General features: G+C 39.1%; 1 protein-coding gene across 49 annotated transcripts in view; it reads left to right on the top strand.

Annotated features, from left to right (window-relative positions):
* Window positions 1–19,572, top strand: part of Rims2 (regulating synaptic membrane exocytosis 2) — a 410,761-nt gene that overhangs the window by 278,681 nt on the left and 112,508 nt on the right. For 27 of the 49 annotated variants that reach the window (XM_075961105.1, XM_075961103.1, XM_075961108.1 and 24 more), the window contains one exon: window positions 16,301–16,473. The exons of the other annotated variants lie outside the window; for them this stretch is intronic. In XM_075961105.1, coding sequence (XP_075817220.1) covers window positions 16,301–16,473 — 173 coding nt within the window. The remainder of the gene's footprint in view (window positions 1–16,300; window positions 16,474–19,572) is intronic. 49 annotated transcript variants of the gene reach the window in all.

Here is a 19,572-nt window from a genome sequence, read left to right as displayed (position 1 = left end):
TGCTAATAGTGACGTAATTAAATAATAATAATAGGCGATGCAAAGGAAGTGATGGATCCAAATAAAATTCAAAAAATAACTGAGCCAATGGAGGGATCTAGGGTGGGACAAATACCCTTAAGTGTTTCCTTCATTCTATAGTAGATTAAATCAACCAAAATATAAAAGGAAAATAATATAAAGTGTGAGAATTCATGAACCTTGAAATGACATCCAAATTATAAAAAATAAAACAGCTTTAACACGTGATTAGTATTTATAAACAAAATTCTGAAGTAAGAAGTTATACTGCCAAAGTTGACATTCCATCCTGTAACGTCCCTATGATTAACAGTACACATTTCAAATACTTAATTCTGAGACTCATAAATAAACTGAAAGCCGATAGATGACTTACGTAAGGCAAAATTTAAAATACAGATTAAATAGCCTTATACAGATTATTAAGATGTATAAAACTCATGAATTTTAGGTAAGATTTAGAAATAGAACAATGAATTTCTGTATGAGTTCTAGAGCACTGACTGAAATACAGTGCTGGGGGAATCTTTCTCTTAAGTAAAATGTTTGAGTTGCTGATGTTATACAGCTGCCCAGTAAGTCTGAGCCAGGCTTTACTTCTACTGGAGAGGGAGTTGTGACACACCAGTTCTCAAGAACCATGACAGTCGGGTGCCCATGGGAGCAGGCATCAGTAACGCCTCTCCGCCCAGGTCCTCAGGACTCTGTCGTGACGTCCCATGGGAAGTAATGAGCTTCTCTCCCTTCCAGTAAGCCAGTCTTATGCAAAAGTAGGGCTCACATTTTTACAGTTCCTCTTGGCCCTACTCCAGCCTGAGGCCCGACAAAAGACCACACCTAAATTTCTGAAAACTTCTATTTGCCTTTGTCAATTTTTTCTGTTATTGCGTTCATTTTAATAAAACCCTGCACTGAGCAGATTCTATGTCAAAAATCCCAACATACTTCCAGAAACCAGCAGATCTGCTTTGGGGCTGTAAGGAGGCACACAAGGTAAGTGACGCTCCTTGGACGAGTTCTTTCTGCCAAGCCAGCCAGCTAGCCTCCGGAAAAGCCAGTGTGCTGAGTCATGAGTGCTGCCCTTTTGTAGACTACCAAGCAGAGGAAGAGTCGGGAGGTACCGTGTGTGTGGTGGAGATTGCTTTCTCTCTGCTCCTCCACCCTAGCCAGCGCCACACCTTTAATTAATCACCCGTGTCCTTTTGCACTCCGCTCTGTGGTCAGTCCTTTACAAGTGTATTTATGAAGAAAGCTCGGACGAGGCTTTACAGGCCAGTCAGTAATACTAATGGCAGCATACGCAGTGCTGTTCTGAGCATGTAAAATATCTACATAGCCGCCCCTTCAAGCCCAGTAAAGAAAGCGTGCACTCCCATTGTTAAATTTGAAAAGTGCCCTAAAAGACAGTCATACATTGGGAAGACAAAGCATTCAGTCATATTTTGAAAATCTTTTTGTCTTATTCTTCCTTTTCTAAGTTTATTTTAATGATCTTCTTGAAGGGATAGTTTCCATTTATCTTCAACATCCATCAGATTAGAGTTTTCAGCTAACTAAACATTTTCTGTATTTGTATCATTTTCTTATTATTCTTGAAATAAGTAGTAGAAAGGATGAGTATGTCACTGAGGGCAAGGAAGTCCTTGGGCATGCATCCGTTTCTGTTTCCGTGTGTCATCAGTGTCTACAGTAGCAGCCGCACTCGGAGCACTGTGCGGAAATACAGATGTGTGGACAGTTTGGGAGCATCACCCCTAGTTGGCTAAAGAGAACTCCATGGTAAACTACATAGTCTCCCTCCAGCCCTGCACAGCCTGAGGGGAGTTACCTAGTCCGCTGCAGAGTTGTTTTCCCAGCTGAGTCTGTGTGCACAGAGAGCTGTTACCATGGGGATGTGAACACCAGCATTATTGGCCAGGACATGGCACTAGCAATGGTGATGATGGTGATGAAGAGACACTAAGAAGAAGAATGGCCATTTCCAGCAAGCCCAGAGCAGATAGGTAAAATCATCTTTAAGGCAAACGTAAAAATAAGGAAGGAGAAAATGTAAAAAGTTATAGTTTTTTGAGAAACCTAAAAGCTTATTTGAATATTCTTGTATTTTTCCAGTTTGGTCAAATTAGTGTGTTTCTTTCATGTTCTCTGTTGAGCTGGATATCCTTCAATTTTATTTCAAATGTCCATGTGCTAGTATAGTTAGCTAGAAATGCTTGTTTGCACATGACTAGCACATGGACAATTTTATTTCAAATGTCCATGTGCTAGTATAGTTAGCTAGAAATGCTTGTTTGCACATAAATTTGTACATAATTTATATATATATATATAAATTATGTACCATACAGATACAACACACACATACACACACGCGCACACACACGCACCATAAAACTGAGCTAGTGAGTTTCTGTCTTTGATGTTTTCATTGATGGAAGCAACTTCTAGTCAAATCTAAATTTCATAGGAATATATATAAAATATTCACAGTAAATAATTTTAATGAAATGTTGGACATTTTATATTTTAATATGTAATTAATCTTTGACTTTCTTTTGAAAAAGTTAGCTTTAATTTCCCCTTTTCCTTAACATGTTGTGTTCATTACTTAACTAAGCACTGTAGATTGAGTAACTTAAATTCCAGGTGTGTATGCCCTCAAGTTTTTGGATGCTAGAGATTTAAAATCCAGGTTAAAAGTTTTGCTTCCTCCCAATGTCCTTCTTGACTTTGCAGTGTAGCCTTTCTCTGGGTTCTCCCCATCTTTTCTCTTTATGCTATGTCCCAACACCAGTTTAAATGGATTAGGGCTCAGCCAAATGACCTCATTTTATCTCCGTCACCTCTAAAAGTCCCTGTCCTCTAATGCAGTCACGTTCTGATACACTGACTTCCACGTGTGAATTTGGAAGCAGCTCAAGTCAGACCACTTCAAATCTTTACAAATTAGCTAATGGTCATTGAAATGACCACTTGAGGGGCTGGAGAGATGTCTCGGGGGCCAAGGGCATACACTGCCCTTGAAGGCCTGAATTTGGTTCCCTCATCCTCAGCGTGACTTACAGCATCTCCAGTTCAGGACCTCCAAGTCCCCTTTCTGGTCTACATGTACCAGATTGTAGGCACTATGCAAGGCTTCCTTAGTATAATGTGGATGATGGTATTAACCCTGCTAACTGAAGCTATAACGGTTTGAGCATTTTGGTTGATTTGTTCCTTTTTTTCTCTCTCTTTCTTCCCGTTTCCCATTCTGTCCTCTGAGATCCTTAGAAAATATTCTGAGTTTGTTCCTGAAAGTTCACTTTAGAAAGCTTCTTAGCTCTGAAATCACATCCAAATGTGGTTCTTTCAGCTTGAGTTTTATGCTGACATTCAAGCACAGACTTACTTTCTCTTCCACTGTTTATCCATTTCCACCTGCAGCCATGCAGTCACGTTTTGTGGTAGGAAGTGCCAACAGAATCTTTTCTTATGAAGAACTTGTTGGAAATGACTGAAACAGCAGCTTATACTTTTGTAGCACCATCTAAAGTGTACTTTCTTATTTTTTCAGTAAATACAATGTTCCTAAAGACTAACAAAAGAAAGAATTTTAAGTAAATTGTATCTGGCTACCTGCAGTTAAAGGGTCAGCCCATGGGCAGTAGCACCATGTGTTAAAAACACAGTTTGTTCCTGCATTTTCTAAGAATACAGGGAGTAACAATTCTCTTTTAGCTCCAGAAAAAAAAATAACAATTTGTGCTTTTCACATTTGATTTTATTGATCTATCAGAACTGATGATTTGCTAACATTTAGAATACTTTTTAGGAAATGGCTGAGATGGGCCACAGAAAGGAGTGAAATCTTGCTTAATGTAATCAGGAATTATATTAAAAATAAAGGATAAATGCAATGAAATAATATAGTAAGGTTATTTCATGCAATCTAATAAGATAAAGTGTTGGTGCATAAGTACTACAAACATAAAAATATCCGTGCTCAAGAATGGTTTTTGAACTTCTGTCATGGGTGGGTCCTCTCTGAGGACTATGAGCAGCTAGTTTGTATGAGGAGGGTGTCCTTTTCTTCAGTGACAGTCACTGGCACGTTGCCCTTGCTCCAGTAAATAACCTCCCACCCACTATCTGGTAAGAAGTAAATAAATAAACTCTGTGGGCACACACAATGGAAGATGTGAAAGTAGGAGGGGCTTCTCGGGAAGAGGGAGTCCAGCAGGGGGATGGGGCAATGATGACTAAAATTTCTCATATAGATTATGAAACTGTCACACAGTTAAGAAGTAAGACATAGAAACAAAAAGAATGTTGAAGTAACACATGGAAACCCATGGATCCTCTGAACCAGTTATGCCCTGGGTACCTGATGGTTATGCGTGTTTTGTTCTGAGTACTGTGCAGGTCCTGATTCTTCTATTTCCAACTAAAATACACACTTTCGAGAACAGACAGCACAGTTGTCTTTCCAGTTCCTCCAGCTGTGGGCATTGGATGGGGCTAGTCAGGGGTCAATAGGCTATTCTATTTTAGTTTATGTTTGGCTTTCTGAGTGAACATGGAGTGGATAATGAAGGCAAACTAAAATATTATAAGTTTATTTTGGGAAAGATTTTGAAAGTGACTTTTTAACATCTGTCTTAATCAGGGTTTCTATTGCTGCAATAAAACACCATGACCAAAAGCAAGTTGGGGAGGAAGGGTTTATTGAGCTTACATTTGACCAAAAGGAAGTCAGGACAGAAACTCAAACAGGGCAGGACCCTGGAGGCAGGAGCTGATGCAGAGGTTATGGAGGGTGCTGCTTACTGGCTTGCTTCCATGGCTTGCTCAGCTGGCTTTGTTTTAGTACCCAGGACCACCAGCCCAGGGATGGCACCGCCCACGAGGGGCTGTGTGCTCCCTCAGATATTATATTTTAAGAATACCAGTATCTGTATTATATCCTTCTATACTGCTCTTCTAAATTTTTATGAATTTTATAGTATTATGGGCTTTGAAGATTTTTAAGGCAGTCACTCTGACTAGCAAATGTGTGCCTTTAAAACAAAACTCTACAGAGTTCCAAGAAAGCCAGGACCATGCAGTGAAACCCTGTCTTGGAAAACAGAAAGCATAAAATGCTACTCTAATAATATATTAAAGATAACAATGAAAGTTAAAGATCAGGAGTTCTGTGTAGAGGCTACCGCCCTGATGCAAACATACCTGGCAGCTGTTCTGTCCAGAACGGTCTCTGTGGAGATCAATCTAGGACTCCTCTTTCTTGTTAAAGGTTAAAGCAGTAGATCTTCCATATTCCCAGCACAGTGTTGCCGTGTCTGCCACCTGCTTAGATGTAATGGGCCAGAGGGATTCTCAGGCCATTTTAAGTTTCATTAATGCCCTGTAGATGTCAGATTATGAGTTAGCCTTAGTTCTCCCAGATACAAGTACCTATTCTATTACCTTCCAAGGTACTGATTGTAGTAATAAGGGCGGCGGGGCTGCGTCCCCAACACCCCAGCCGCCTGCTCGGCTAGCTTTTGCCCCGAAATAACAACACACAAACTGTATTCATTTAAACACTGGTTGGCCCTTTAGCTTTAGCCCTTACTGGCTAATTCTGATATACTGATCAACCCATCTCTAATAATCTGTGAGCACCGGTCTTACCGGGAAGATTCTAGGTCGAAGCTTCATCGCGTGTGTCTGCCCGGGAGCGGGGTATTTGAAATAAATCCCTACTTTATAGCCCCACTCATTCTATTCTCTACCTGCCTGCTTCAGATTCTCATAGCTGTGGTCCCGCTGCTGGTGCTCCCATGTCTTATTTCTATAGCAACCCTTGAGATGCTAGCTGGCCACTTCACACCTGGGACATGATTAACAAAGCTTACCTATTAGGGTATCTCTTTTCTTAATAAAGCTCGTAGATATTCTCTAATGAATTGTAAAATTAGGCAGGCAAGTCATGTAATACTTAAAGATGGCTACAGAAGACCAAGTATAAGTTTTTGTGGATTTGGCCAGGTTTCTTCATATTCCTTTTTAATTTTTTAAAAATTAACATTCAAGGTCTTAAGTTTCATTGTGGCATATTTTATTTTTTTGTTCATCTTCCTGTTGCTGTCTTCTTAACAGTCTTCCCGTCTGGTGCCCTTTCATCCCCAGTATCTGTCCTCTCCCTTTCATGTCCTCAGATTCTGCTCTTCCCATCCCCATCTTCAGCCCTCTGCTGTCCCTCTCCTGCTTCTCTTTCTAGTTTCTTGATTTGAAGTAGACTGTAAACGTTTCCGACCTGAGCTTTTAAAGAGAGCATCACTGATCCAATTGGTGAGGTGCTTCTGCTATGTCTGGGTCCTTCAGTTTGGACTGAGAGCCGGCATTTTATCCTGTCCTCCTTTGGCTTCCATGTGCATGAAAACGTTTACTTGTGAGGTTCCTCAAAAGGAACAAGTGGGGTGCTGTCTCATATCACAATGGACTATTACTGTTAATGTGGCTAATTCTTCAGTGTCTAAGAAAAGCAGACTCCACAGTTGCAGAGTGTTGCAGAAAGTTCAGGTGGCATGTGTTTGCAGTTCCACAGCACAAGAAAGGAAGGAAAATAAACCTAGATCAGTAAATGCCCTATTGCTGGACTCTAAGTAGATCATAGGTAATTAGTATATTTTCTATATATAGGTAGAATTTAAAAAATAACAATTATCTTTTGGGAAAGGGAAATGATAAATTATCTAAATTTATTTGTAAACCATAATAATTATTCAAACTTTAATTAGTTGTAGTCAAAGATTATTCTTTTCTTGATTTGAAACTTTCCTTAGAATCAAATATAGGTATAATTATAAGTCAACTGTTTGCATAATGACTGAACGTGAATTAGCAAATTAGGTTTATTTTGTTCTTTTATTGTGAGAAACGGGGTTAGAAAATAATTTATAAAGGAGGTCTCTAGCTAGTTTCAAGGTTTTGAGGTCAAGATATTTGAAGTTAGAGCTAAATGGTTGGCAAAGCTCAATATCCTGACAGTGGGCTTTGGTGTCTTTGACTGTGGCTAACTACTGTCATGGTAAATATCTACAGAGATAAGACTCTCGGCTCATCTGAGGCTCATGCTGCCAAGAGACAGTTAATACAGTTATTGCTTTGATCTAGGCTCAATGAATCAATCAACTTGCTTGAGATTGCATGACTACTATAGTAGGACAGTTCTATACATATCCATGTCTTTCAGCTCTTCACCCATGGGCACTATAGTATGCTGCCTCTCAGATTCAAAATTAGATGACCGCATTTTGATTTTCATTGATGTTGTTTAGAGAATATGTCGCTAGCCTGAGGTTAGAAAATATATATTTTTTGGATACACACTAGAAAGAGTTGTATATTGGTGTCATGGTTGAGGTTTTTATTGCTATGATAAACACCATGACCAAATGCAATTTAGGTGGGAAAGGATTTGCTTCATCTTACAATGTCTAGGTCACACTTTAGGAACTTGGAGGCAGGAACTGATGCAGAGGCCATAAAGGGGTGCTGCTCTGTGGTTTGTTCAGCCTACTTTTTATAGCCCCCAGGACCACCAGCCAAGGACCACCTATAGGGAGCTCTGCCCTCTTACATCAGTCATCAATCAAGAAGATGAAGTACAAGGTTTAGCCATGGGCCCGATGGATGGGAGTATTTTCTTAATTGAGGTCCCCTCTTCTAAACTGCCTCTAGCTGTGTGAAGTTGACAAATACCTAGCCAGCACAATTCTTTAGATTTGCACTCAGCTGTTCATCCATCAACAACAAAAATAGACAAAATTACCAAAATCAGTCAAAGATTGTCTTTTTTTTTCATTCAACAAAGACTGCAAACAGCAGTCCGGGGCTGGATTGCTACTTCCTGAAGTATTCTTTCCGCTCCCTCCTTGGAAAAGCCTTTCATTGACAGAATTGCTACTGCACAGATGGATGCACAGTAAGTTTCCATCAGAGAAGAGGGAAATTTCAACAGCCATCCCAGCAGACCGGCCCATTATAATCAGAAAAGTAATGGCTTTCTCCTAGCCCCATCCTCTAGATGTTCCTGTATTAGTGGTCAAATTAGTCTAACTCTCAGCCTAGCTGTGAAGGCTCCTAGAAAATGAAGTTTTGCTCTGCTGTTGTCATGAGGCTGGAGTGCATTATTAGAGAAGGGAGGAAGAGGAAACATGTTGGATGTGCGTTCAGCAGTAATGACCACAGGTAAATGGCCACTGAGTACTCACCAATACGGAAGACCACGAGCCTACTCATTAGTCCCAATGGGCTAAATAGTGAAGTGATATTGGTGTCTCTTAAATGAGTAACCAGTATTTCTTGATGATTAAAGAGGAGAATTCTGGGGAGAAGTCCATGGTAATTCACAGCCACCTTTATGAAATCTACTCAAATTTTGTGTCTATTAATTAGCACAGAGACTGAGAGCGATACAGAAAGGGCTGTTTTGAAGAAAAGAAGAATAAATTTGGCTTTGGCCATATTGAATGTACCTGAAAACCGTAAGTGGGAGATAGCCTATTAGTGTGGACAAGTATGAGTTGAAAGTTTGGGATATTGGTCAGGATATAAGATAAAAAGCCATTAGTCATTATGTGATCATTACTACATAAATAATGAACATCCGTGGAACAATATAACGAAAAGAAAAGAGGATTTCGATGGAAAATTTTGGCAAATTATTAAATAAGGATAAGAAAAATGAAGCCAGGAAAAAAATTATTGAGAAGGAATAGTCAAGGAAGTGTGGGAGAAACCACAGGGGGCCTTGTCTGAGAATCCCTTCCAAGAGCCTGTCAGGGAAAGAAGAAAATGAAGAAAGCTAAGAAGTCACTGACTTGCAGCAGATATCACATTGCTTGTAGAGTAGTTTGCGCAAGTGTTGCAATAGAATGGGCTGGATTGTTATTGCTTCTGAAGAACAGAATGGTAACTCACTTTACTAATGCAAACCATGGGCTCTGCAGCTACCTGAGCTCTCTAAGCCTGGGCTTTTGTTTTAGAAACTGGCATAGGCCCTACATCTTGAAATTTCGGAAAATTAATGGAAATGAATCAAAGATATTTTGCAACCATCATCTGACTGTCAGTAGAATACAGAGTTCCCACAAGGCCAGGTTTTAGTAAAGCCAAAATTGCCTACTGGTTCTACGTCTTCCTTTACAAATTCTCCAGGAAAAATACTTTACTCAATTGTTTTTCTTCAGACCAAGAGACTGCAGCTGGGTTCTCAAATCGGTACTGGCATACATGCTACCCTTTTGATCCTGGTTTTCACTTGATGCTGCTACTGCCGTTTGTGCTCCAAAGATTTCCTGGGATTAGTATATTACAGATATTTTGTTGACCTTCACTTGACTCCCGGGACTCTTGGAGAATCCTGCAAGCAGTGCCCATATTTCTAAACCCATCCCCCTGGTGTGCCCAACTCTGTCTACAGCGACCGCAGAATGAATTGAATCAACCACACATTTTTCTGTTTTGTTTGTTTGTTTGTTTTGTTTCATTTCATTTAGTTTTTGAGGCACAAGGATTTAGGTCCAGAGCTTCACACATGTGAGTTTTCTACCTTATGTCCATGGTGGAAACTTTCAAACCATAATTATAAACAATGTCTTTCTATTACAATTGTTGCCTCCGGAAAGCTGGTTGGTTATGATCTGCCAGAACACTGCTTCCTACACAGTCTGTGGGACTTTGACAGATCAGGGAACTGCAGACTGGTACAGCAGCATCTTCTGCCCTGGTTTGATGCTTCATGGTGAAGAGAAGACTCTCACTCACTGTCAGCATCAATGTTAGTTATTATCTTCATTTACGTTTATTATTTATTGATTTTCCTTTTTTTTTTACTAGGCAAGAAAATCTAGATTACAGGGCAACAAAAGGAATAAGTTTTCCTTCAGGGTATGACAATCTAGGAAGGCAGATAGTTGGAAAGGTGAGGGAAATGGGGAGAAATGATAGCAGACCAAACAGAGAGACATGAAATCAAATGATAAAACCACAACAAAGACTTCATTTTAGTCATTTAGGGTCACTCAGAGTAATGCTTGATTCTCTGTGAACACTGAGAGATTTCATTTCTATTTAGTGTGCAATGGAATGTTGAAATTCGTCATTGTAAGAGCTTTAAGTACTTCACAGGAGAAAAAAGCTGGCTCACGTGAGAGATTAACTATTATTATGTAGTTCTGAAGGGACAACAGATACTCTTTCTGAATTATGATATAATATAAAGACATCATGGCAAACATGATCCCGACCCCTACTCCCACCATTCCCTAATTGTAGTAGAGCCTTTGTCCCTGTTCTCTGCCCTGCACCCAAGCTGACCAGAAGTCTTGACCAGGCATTCCCCTCCCTCACTTCCAAATGTTGTTAGTCCTAATTGTTTTCCTAACCTTTGGGGCTATGTAGCGCAAATAATGAAAGCCCAGAGACAGATATTGGGGTTCAAGATGAAAGATCAGAGAAGCAAAGCAGTCAACCACTAGAGAGCTCTTACCTCTATGAAATCTTCAGACTGAAAAGAGAGTGAGTTTCTATCTTATCCCACCTCCTATTCCTCTCTAGCACTGGTATTAAAGGTGTGCCCCACCACCACTGGCCTCTATGACTGACTAGTGTAGCTAGCTTTGCACTCTGATCTTCAGACAAGCTTTATTTATTGAAACACAAATATAATATCACTATAGGTCTACTCATTATTTTTTCTTCACGTCTTAGTTACTTTTCTCTTTTTATGATAATGCACCATTATAACCAGAGACAGCAGATTCAAGTAATCCGGGCTCCCAGATCCAAGTAATTACACAGAAACTGTATTAATTACAGCACTGCTTGGCCTTTTAGCTCAGGTTTCTTGTTAACTAACGCTTACATCTTAAATTAACCCATTTCTATTAATCTGTGTATCGGCATGAGGCTGTGGCTTACTGGTAAGAGTCCAGTATCTCTCTCCTTTGGCAGCTACATGGAGTCTCTCTGACTCTGCCTACTCTCTTTATATATCTCTTTCTGCCTGGCTATATTCTGCCCTGATATAGGCCAAACCAGCTTCTTTATTAACCAATGATAATAAAACATTTTCATAGCATACAGAGGAGAATCCCACATCATACCATGATCAAGGCAATTTATTGAAGAAAGACTTTAGTTACAGTTCAGAGTGAGTCTATGATCATAACAGCGGGAACCAGGCAACAGGCAGGCAGGCATGGTACTTGAGTAGTAACTGAGGACTTGCAGCTTGACCCACAAGCATGAAGCAGAGAACGCTAACTAGTAATGGCCTGGTCTTTTGAAACCTCAAGGCCATGCCCCAACAAGCCTACACCCCCTAACTCTTTCTAAACAGTTCCACCAAGTAGGGACCAAGTATTCAAACATACTGGCCCGTGTCAGTCATTCTCATTCCAACCACCACACACCCTAAATGTGATTTAGCAATTCTTCCAAATACTACTTGATTGGTACGTAAACTTACTTTGTTGTTAATAATGATGATATTGTTTTCTGCCTGGCAATTGTAATAATTCCATAGATTTGCATTTTGTGCTACAGATTACAGGGTTAAGTAAGACTTGTTAAATTGAAGCCAACCAGTTCATGTACGAAAATTGAAGTAGTCAAAGTTGATGCAACACTATGGGGGAGGGGGGGCAGCAATAATAGTCTGGGGAACTGCCCAAGCCTTCAGATGAGGACAAGAGTGTGGAACTTTTATTTTAAAAATTCAATTTTTATCAACTATATCCTAAAATTTTAATGATTTCTGGCTTTTCAATAGAGCTTTGCAGATACACTGTTACTTTCCACTAATTTTAGACACATGGGAAAAACATTAGCTTTTCCAGGCCACTGAGGTCCCACTAATTTTAGATACATAGGAACAACATTAGCTTTTCCAGGCCACTTAGGAACTCCTGAGAGTCTGGAACATCCTGAAGAATGATAATTTCCTGTAATTTTCTGTAGTTCGTGCTCTGCTTGATATTAACATATGAAATATCAAAATATTGCCGGGAAAACCTTACCCAAGAGTTTAGTGATCTCCAAGCAGGGTAGTTTTCAGCTAAGATTATGAACCTTATGATTTTGCTCCACTAAATAGAATAATGAACATTCCTTGTTAGTCTGACAGCTGTGTCCTGATATATTTGATATATAATGCAAAGACAACAGCAACTATTTTCTGGGTAAACCTATTATTCATATTCATAGCTCATTTTCTGGGCATAATAATAATTGAACTGATTTTATATCACTGTTAAAGTTTATAATTTTTCTTATCCTCTGAATAAAAATACGTTAAACATTTTCAACATAAATTATAGTATCAGGTCATAATTTTATGGGAGAGATTGAATTATATATATGATTATGTTTTATTCTAACTATATTTAGACTACATCTTTTTTATGTTGAATAACTTTTTATTTTTCATTGTTTTATTCTTGGTAGCTTCATACATGTATACAATGAATTTCAGCCATTATCAACCTCTATTGCCTTCTCTAATACAGAATGAACATTAGTCATTTTCTTCTTCCAACACTCCATTTCCAACTGAAATCCTTCTTTCCAGTCCCCTCCCCACTTACTCCCATGTTCTTCCTTTCATGGACAGTGCAGGCATGAGTGTCACCAGAATGTTATTCACTGGAGTATGAGCAATTTGTCAGGGTTGCTGTACTGCAGAGAATTCCACCGTCCTTTCAGCGGCCATTAACTGCAAGAGTCCCCATGAATGAGTGGGGCCTCATGGGGTTCACTCAGCATGCCTGACGAGATAGACTTTGAAGTTCTTAGTGTTGTATAGGTCTGGTGCAGGTAAATGCAACTGAAGCAACTTTATGAATGAAGTGGAATATCATGTCCAGGAGACATCTTTCTGGCGCACATCTTCCTGTCCTCTGTCTCTTATATTTCCCTCCCATCTTTCATAAGCCTTTAAGAGGTGGTATAAATAAATAACCCTCTTAGGGTTTAGGCTTCACTGACACTTATTCTAAGCACCTTTACCAGTTAGGAGTCTCTGCATTAACATCTGCCCATTGCGAGGCTGAGAGAAGCCCGGATCTCTAGATAGAAATGAGTGTTTGGAAGGCTTCTTGACAATATCTTCATTTAGCAAAAAGAGTAGGTTCCCAGCCAGGGCCCACGATTTCCACAGCCAACCAGCTCTTGCCTAGACCTGTGGTGCCAGGCATGCCTCCCCTCTTGTATAGTGACCTCAAATCCAGTCAGAAAACAATAGGTTGAGTTCGTCACAGTCCTGCCATGGTAGCATCAGAGGTCATGTCTTGTTCAGTAGATCGTTATCGTAGTTCATAGGAATCATAGCTAGGAAAGACTGCTGATGACTTCTTTCCCTGCTTTCTGTACTGTGAAATGCATGCACATACTTGCACACAGATACATACACACACACACACACACAAATAATGTAATTTTAAATGACTTTCTTGTTCCGACTTTTTAAGTTTCTCATTCTGTTTATACGTGTCTCTTTATGGTTGTATACACGGACATCCCTGTGTCTTCAACATGCTTAGTTGCTTAGAAGTCAGCAGAATGGTACAGTCTTGAGTAATACACCAATTCTACCTTCAAGCTACAACTTTTAGCTATTTGCTGTTCTTGATACAAGCCATATCATTTAATTCCTTCTCTTTTAATTGCCCTATGCCTTAGGCACTGCTCTTCACTGTCAGCCATTTTCTAGGAGACTGCTGAGTGTTCTTTGTAATTTTGTTAGGCAGTCTTGCTTTGAAGCCCAAGCTGGCCTTGAATTTTCAGCAGTCACCTGCTTTATCTGCTAAGAGAAACACAAATCGAGGAAAGTATTTCCCAGGCCTTCAGCAGTTTGCGTTCAAATGTAAGATTTAGAAACAAAGTCTCATTTGCTTTTAAACTCTTATAATGTTTAAATACTGCACTAGCCACCGGCACTGCTCTGTTAATCCGTGCTGCAAACCTGACAGAAAGGCGCTGTTTTAACATTGATAACCGAGACACTCATAAAAGCACTTGGTCCAAGAGCATAAACACACTAATTGATACGGCTGGACTTCAGTCTCACTAAGAAACCTGACGCTTAATGACTATTATTGTCTCTGCTTCCTGCTACAATTAAAGCTTTTTGTTTTTCATTTGAATTCAGACCTAATGGTCTCCTGAGCAAAGGCAAGTAAGAAATATAATGCTAGACTGCTTTTCTAATTATGATATAATTACACACACAGAATAAATGGTAGCAGCTAGCCTCTCTTTATTTATAAATTATAGAAATGAGAAAAATAAAGATTCCCCCCAGGTACAGTTCAATATCTTTGAACAATTAAAACATTTTTTGTAATTGAAATTTTTTTAAAAAAATACATAAATAAAATTGAAGATTTGCATATATGTCTCAACTTCAGGTCAATGTACCTTAAATTTAGTGGAAAATATAAATATAATCTATTACAGTTGTTCACACATATATTATTTAGATGTAGAGGTGGATGCATAACAGAAAATCTTGAATGTACCTACTGAAATACTACAGTAATAATAGTAAGTTAAGTAAATTGGTACTTTTAAATATATTTATTTAAAAAAGAATATTACGAGCTAAATTTGTACCAAATAAGTGAACTAAAAATAAACAATATTATTCTAACTAATAAACAGTATCATTCTCTTTGTATAAACATTTCCTGCGTAAAAGGGGAACAGTGTTTTGAATAATGTAATTGGGGTTTTTTTTTTTTGATAATTAAAGTTGAAAAATAAGGTGAACCAAAAAAATCGGTTGCTAACTGATTTAATTACAAATTTCTAGATTAATAAATTTGATTATTAATGTTTTATAGCATCTTAGAAACAGTCCCTTTATTTGAAGAGTCGGTTTTTAATAAAAACTGTGAGATCCAGAAGAAACAGAGCAAGTCATTTGGTTATAAGTGTTTAAGCTATAGCCACTTGCCATTCAAGTGCTATTGGCCAACATGTTTGTATCTGTGAAATATTTATGCTGAGCCATTATTTCTGACCTTTTTACATAGTTTTCAAAAACTGTGTAAAACTCGCCTGTACCTGTGTTTAGAATGTTCTCCAAAACTAGACTAACAATGATTCTTAAAAATAAGACTAGCAGGTGCTCTCCTATGCAGCACCATGGACAGCAGCAGCCGCACTGGGTGGATTTCAGAGGAAGACTCCAGCTGGTGATAACACAGTCAGAATATGTCACTAATTTACCTGATACTAGGTGCAATATAACAGAACACATATTGTTCTAATTTTCAAAACAATTGTGCAAGGAGGATATGATTATTCATGTCATTAAATGATAAGAATATTAAAGATTAAGGAATCTGCCCAACTCTGCTCAGCTAGCGAGTCTCCTTTGCACCAAGATTCCAGGCGCCAAGGTCCACATCTTTTCTTTTTTTCTCTCTTTCTTTCTTCTTTTCTTCCTTTAAATTTCAGCTTGAGGACTCTTGGCAACTGATCTTTTGCTGTAATAAAATTAAATTGTATCCATTAGTTTTAACATTAAATGTATTTTATGAGAATAGGTCATTAACATGAAATATTTATGTTGGTTTTCAATTTACCAGAATATTTGAGCTCCCTAGAATCCCCTGAACCCTGACTTTGCTACTTAACTATCTAATTATTTCCATTCCAGGAAGATTGAGCTGTTGGTAAATAATAACAACCTTTTCTAATATTTCTAGGGTTCGTCCAAATTCCTGCAACTGCTCAGAAATTAAACTTCTCTTTTCTCTTGGCTTTTCTAAAATCGCTAGTTTTCATTAATTAGATTTTGTGTTATCTCCAGGTTTTCAGTGAAGCACAGTGGATTAAAGATAAAGTTGAATTGGTCTTTATAGCTACAGAGACAACTTGACCAGATCTTTTTTCTTTCAAATTTTAATCAGAAATATAAGAGTCGCGCTCCCTACTGTTAAGCAAAATGTTTATTTCCCAGATTTTAGCTAAATGTTCTTCCCTGAGGCCATTGCTGTTCTGAAACTTTTAATGGCCCTCATTGGGTGTGGTGGAAATGCTGCAATTACTTTGCTAAAAACAAAGGTTTCGTATAAATTTAATTCTTGTTTTAGGACAATTACCGTTCACTTTTGTTTTAAATGCAACTGAGTGGGGTATTGCAGTGCCCTCGTGGACAATTAAGAGCTGAAATAGGAGCAAGCTAACAATTGCCTTGTGTGGTAATACTGACAGCTTGTGCGTGTTTGTCAATCTGTGTCAACAGTATCGATCAGGATGGGATCCACATAGAGGGGCAGATACTGTTTCCACTAAGTCCTCCGACAGTGATGTAAGTGATGTATCTGCGGTGTCCAGGACTAGTAGTGCTTCTCGTTTCAGCAGCACAAGCTACATGTCCGTCCAATCAGAGCGGCCGAGAGGAGACAGAAGAATCAGGTAAGGGCACTTGGGTGTAACTGCTCATGTGTATCAGAGGGCCCTCTTTCTTTGGATAAATATAGAATATTGGTATAATCTGTAAAAGCTAGAGGATATTCTGTATGTGTTATTTTTTATCTTGGTCAGTTTTTATGGAACTGATGACAGTTTTTTTATACTAAATTGCTTGAATTATCTCTATGCTTGTAACTTAAAAATTAGACTGCAATTGTTAGATCATTATTAAATTAAAATAAAGGTTAACTGAAGGTGTGTATTTAACATTATGATGATTATGGAAAACAATTTTTTCTGGGGTGTTTTTTATGGTTGAATATATTTTATTAATTTGAAAGAGCTATTACTTTTTAATAAGAGGCTTTCCTATCCCCTTGAAAATATCAAAATACATGGAAGCCTTCTTCACTGCCTCAAGAAAATTTAGTATATCTTTCCGTTCTTTCTTGTCTTGTTGCTTCGTGGATATTGGAGCTCTCTCTGCTGGAGAGACTGCAGACTCAACCTGATTGATTCCCATGGTTTTTGTAACGTAGGATGCAATTTTAGAGCTAGCCTGCTTAGCCATTGCTTACTATCTTTGATATGCAGTGAGAAAATGCACTCAACATTTAAACGATTTACGTTTCACCTGTTTTGAGTGTCTTCATTGTCTCTGTTTCATTTCACTTGCATTTGTTTTTCTTGACTTTTCTTTTTTCTCTTTGTGTTTCTTTGCATGCCTTCCACTTGTGTTTCATTGAAAGGACAAAGGGAGTAGAAGAGGGTGGGGAAGGAGGGGCTAAGCAAGAAGAGACAGTTCAGGAAGAGCCAGCAGTAAAGGAGGAAATAATTGGTGGAGCTGGGAGAGGGAAGGAGAGTACAGAGACAGGCAGTGAGGAAAGAAGCAGAGAACCAGGAGATGAGGGGAAAGCCCGAGATGCTCCAGATCCAGGGGCAGGAGGACACCGGAGTAAAGAGCCCTTGCAAAGGAGCCTCTCCCAGGACGACGACAGGTAAAGCAGCTCGGCTGTGTAGGGGCTGCCCGTTAGTAACACTGCTTCTTTCCTTTTCGTTCACGTTCAAAGTTATCTCATCTTTTGCTGTGCCTGTGTGTGTGTTAGCTTCTACCACAACTGACGGCTACATTGGAATTACCGTCAGGCTGGTTTGCAAAAGTCTTTGATTTATATCTTCTAGATCTGAGAGTCTGATTGATTCCATTTACCAACAAGTTTAAGTTTGATTTTAGTTTGTGTTCTTAGCGTGAATTCACAGTTTGTTTTCTTAGCTTTCTTTTAAAGATGAGTGAAAGTAGACCTTGCAAAGCCTTTTTACCAAGAGTGGAGACTGTTTGGGGAAAATAAGGCAATACCCTTAAAATAAGATTCTAAAGGGCCTAAATTCTGACATAATTTACAAAAGGTAATTGCTGAGTTGAAAAAAAAACTTTAAAGATTGGAAAAAGCTTATTAAGTCTCTGTGTCCCTTGGGATTTACTGGTTTCCTGGGTAGCCCAGTGCAGTTTGAGGCCTGAGAACAGTTAGACAGCAGGGGCAGTGTTCTCCATCTTCTGGCATTTGTTTTTCTTGCTGGTTTTGTTGTTTGAAACAGCACGTCACTCTTAGCCCAAGGTGGACCTGAACTTGCTATGATTAGCCCAGGCTAGTATCAAACCCATAATCCTCCTGCCTCAGCCTCTTAAATGCTCAGATTCCAGGCATGCACCACACCACCTGGTCCATGATTCTCTGAAAGAAATGGTAGCTCCCAGGTCGAGCTGGAGGACAGGTGCGTTAGATCATGCTCCTCTCCCTGTGGATTTAGTTGGAGAGGCTGGGAGAGCAGGAAGGCAACCTGGGGAGAAACTGCAGGAAGGCATAAGAGCAATTGCTACCCCATAACGGAAGCCGCTGAGGCCCTGGCGTGTGCAGTGCACTGCGGAGTCAGCAGAGTGCAGGCAGACTTCATCTCAAGACGAAGTGTTTGCTTTAATTACATCTATTTGGAAGGGAAAAGTGCGGAAAATGTCATTTTTAAGCGCAATCGAGCTTTTTAGCAGAATTTGATTTTTATATTGCACAAATTTTACTTGTGAAGCAAAACCTGTTTATATGTCAAATTTAAATTAATATATCAAAACCCCATTTCTTATTGTGCTTTTCTCAAAATGAAGAGAGGATGATTGGCATAGGCGTTTTCCCACTTAGTATACCATTCAGTTGTGTATATTTTCTTTCTTCTTTAAGATGTATCTGTACTCTGTCAGGTCTTCATAGCATGCAGTAAACAGAAAAACATCTTTAGTAAAGTGCATTGTGTGATTTGATGGTAAGCCAGTAATTACGAGTCTGTTTTGTTACATATCTAACTTGATAGTTACACTGAGTTGTCATATAGTTGAAACAACCATTTTCTGATTTGTGGAAATTATGATCATGTCACAGCTAATTCATAGAGGACACTTTCTGAAAGAGTCTGTTTCTTCCAAGAGCATAGCAAAGAGTGAGTCTCGTGTGTTGTCTCTGCGCTATACAGAGAAGACAGGAGCCCTGAGGCTTGCTCAGAGCCAGAGCTTCTTACTGGTAAACCTGGCATGGTGGGCAACGCTCAGAAGTGCATGACATAAGTGCCCACCTTTTCTTGGTTTTTCGAGACAAGGTTTCTCTGTAACAGCCCTAGCTGTTGTAGCTCTTGTAGACCAGGCTAGCCTCAAGCTCACAGAGATCCGCCTGCCTCTGATTTCCGAGTGCTGGGATGAAAGGCATGAAGCGCTCCACTTTTAAATGCTGCTATCACCGTTTCTTCAGGACAAGAAGACCCCTTTATTTTCTGAGGGCAAGGGAGATGAGTATATGCTAATGAGATAATTACCTTGTACTCAGCTTACTGCGGGTGCCGAGTACAAGGTGCTTGTGGACCTGTAAATTTTAAGGGCCAGGTTGATGTCTCTAGGAAACTTATATTTCTTAAGATAACAAGAAGTAACTACTACAATTTCTCATAAAAAATGTTGCTGTTACCTGTTCATTATGACAACTTAAATTCTTAAATTTCCTTTTATTTTTTAGGATCAACCTAACTATCTTTATTCTGAGGAAAAATATGTATGGTTATTAC

The sequence above is a fragment of the Microtus pennsylvanicus genome, chromosome 2 (genome assembly GCF_037038515.1).
Source record: "Microtus pennsylvanicus isolate mMicPen1 chromosome 2, mMicPen1.hap1, whole genome shotgun sequence".
Taxonomy (NCBI): domain Eukaryota; kingdom Metazoa; phylum Chordata; class Mammalia; order Rodentia; family Cricetidae; genus Microtus; species Microtus pennsylvanicus.
Note: the sequence above shows the minus strand (reverse complement) of the source record. Positions and strands in the feature narration are given on the sequence as shown.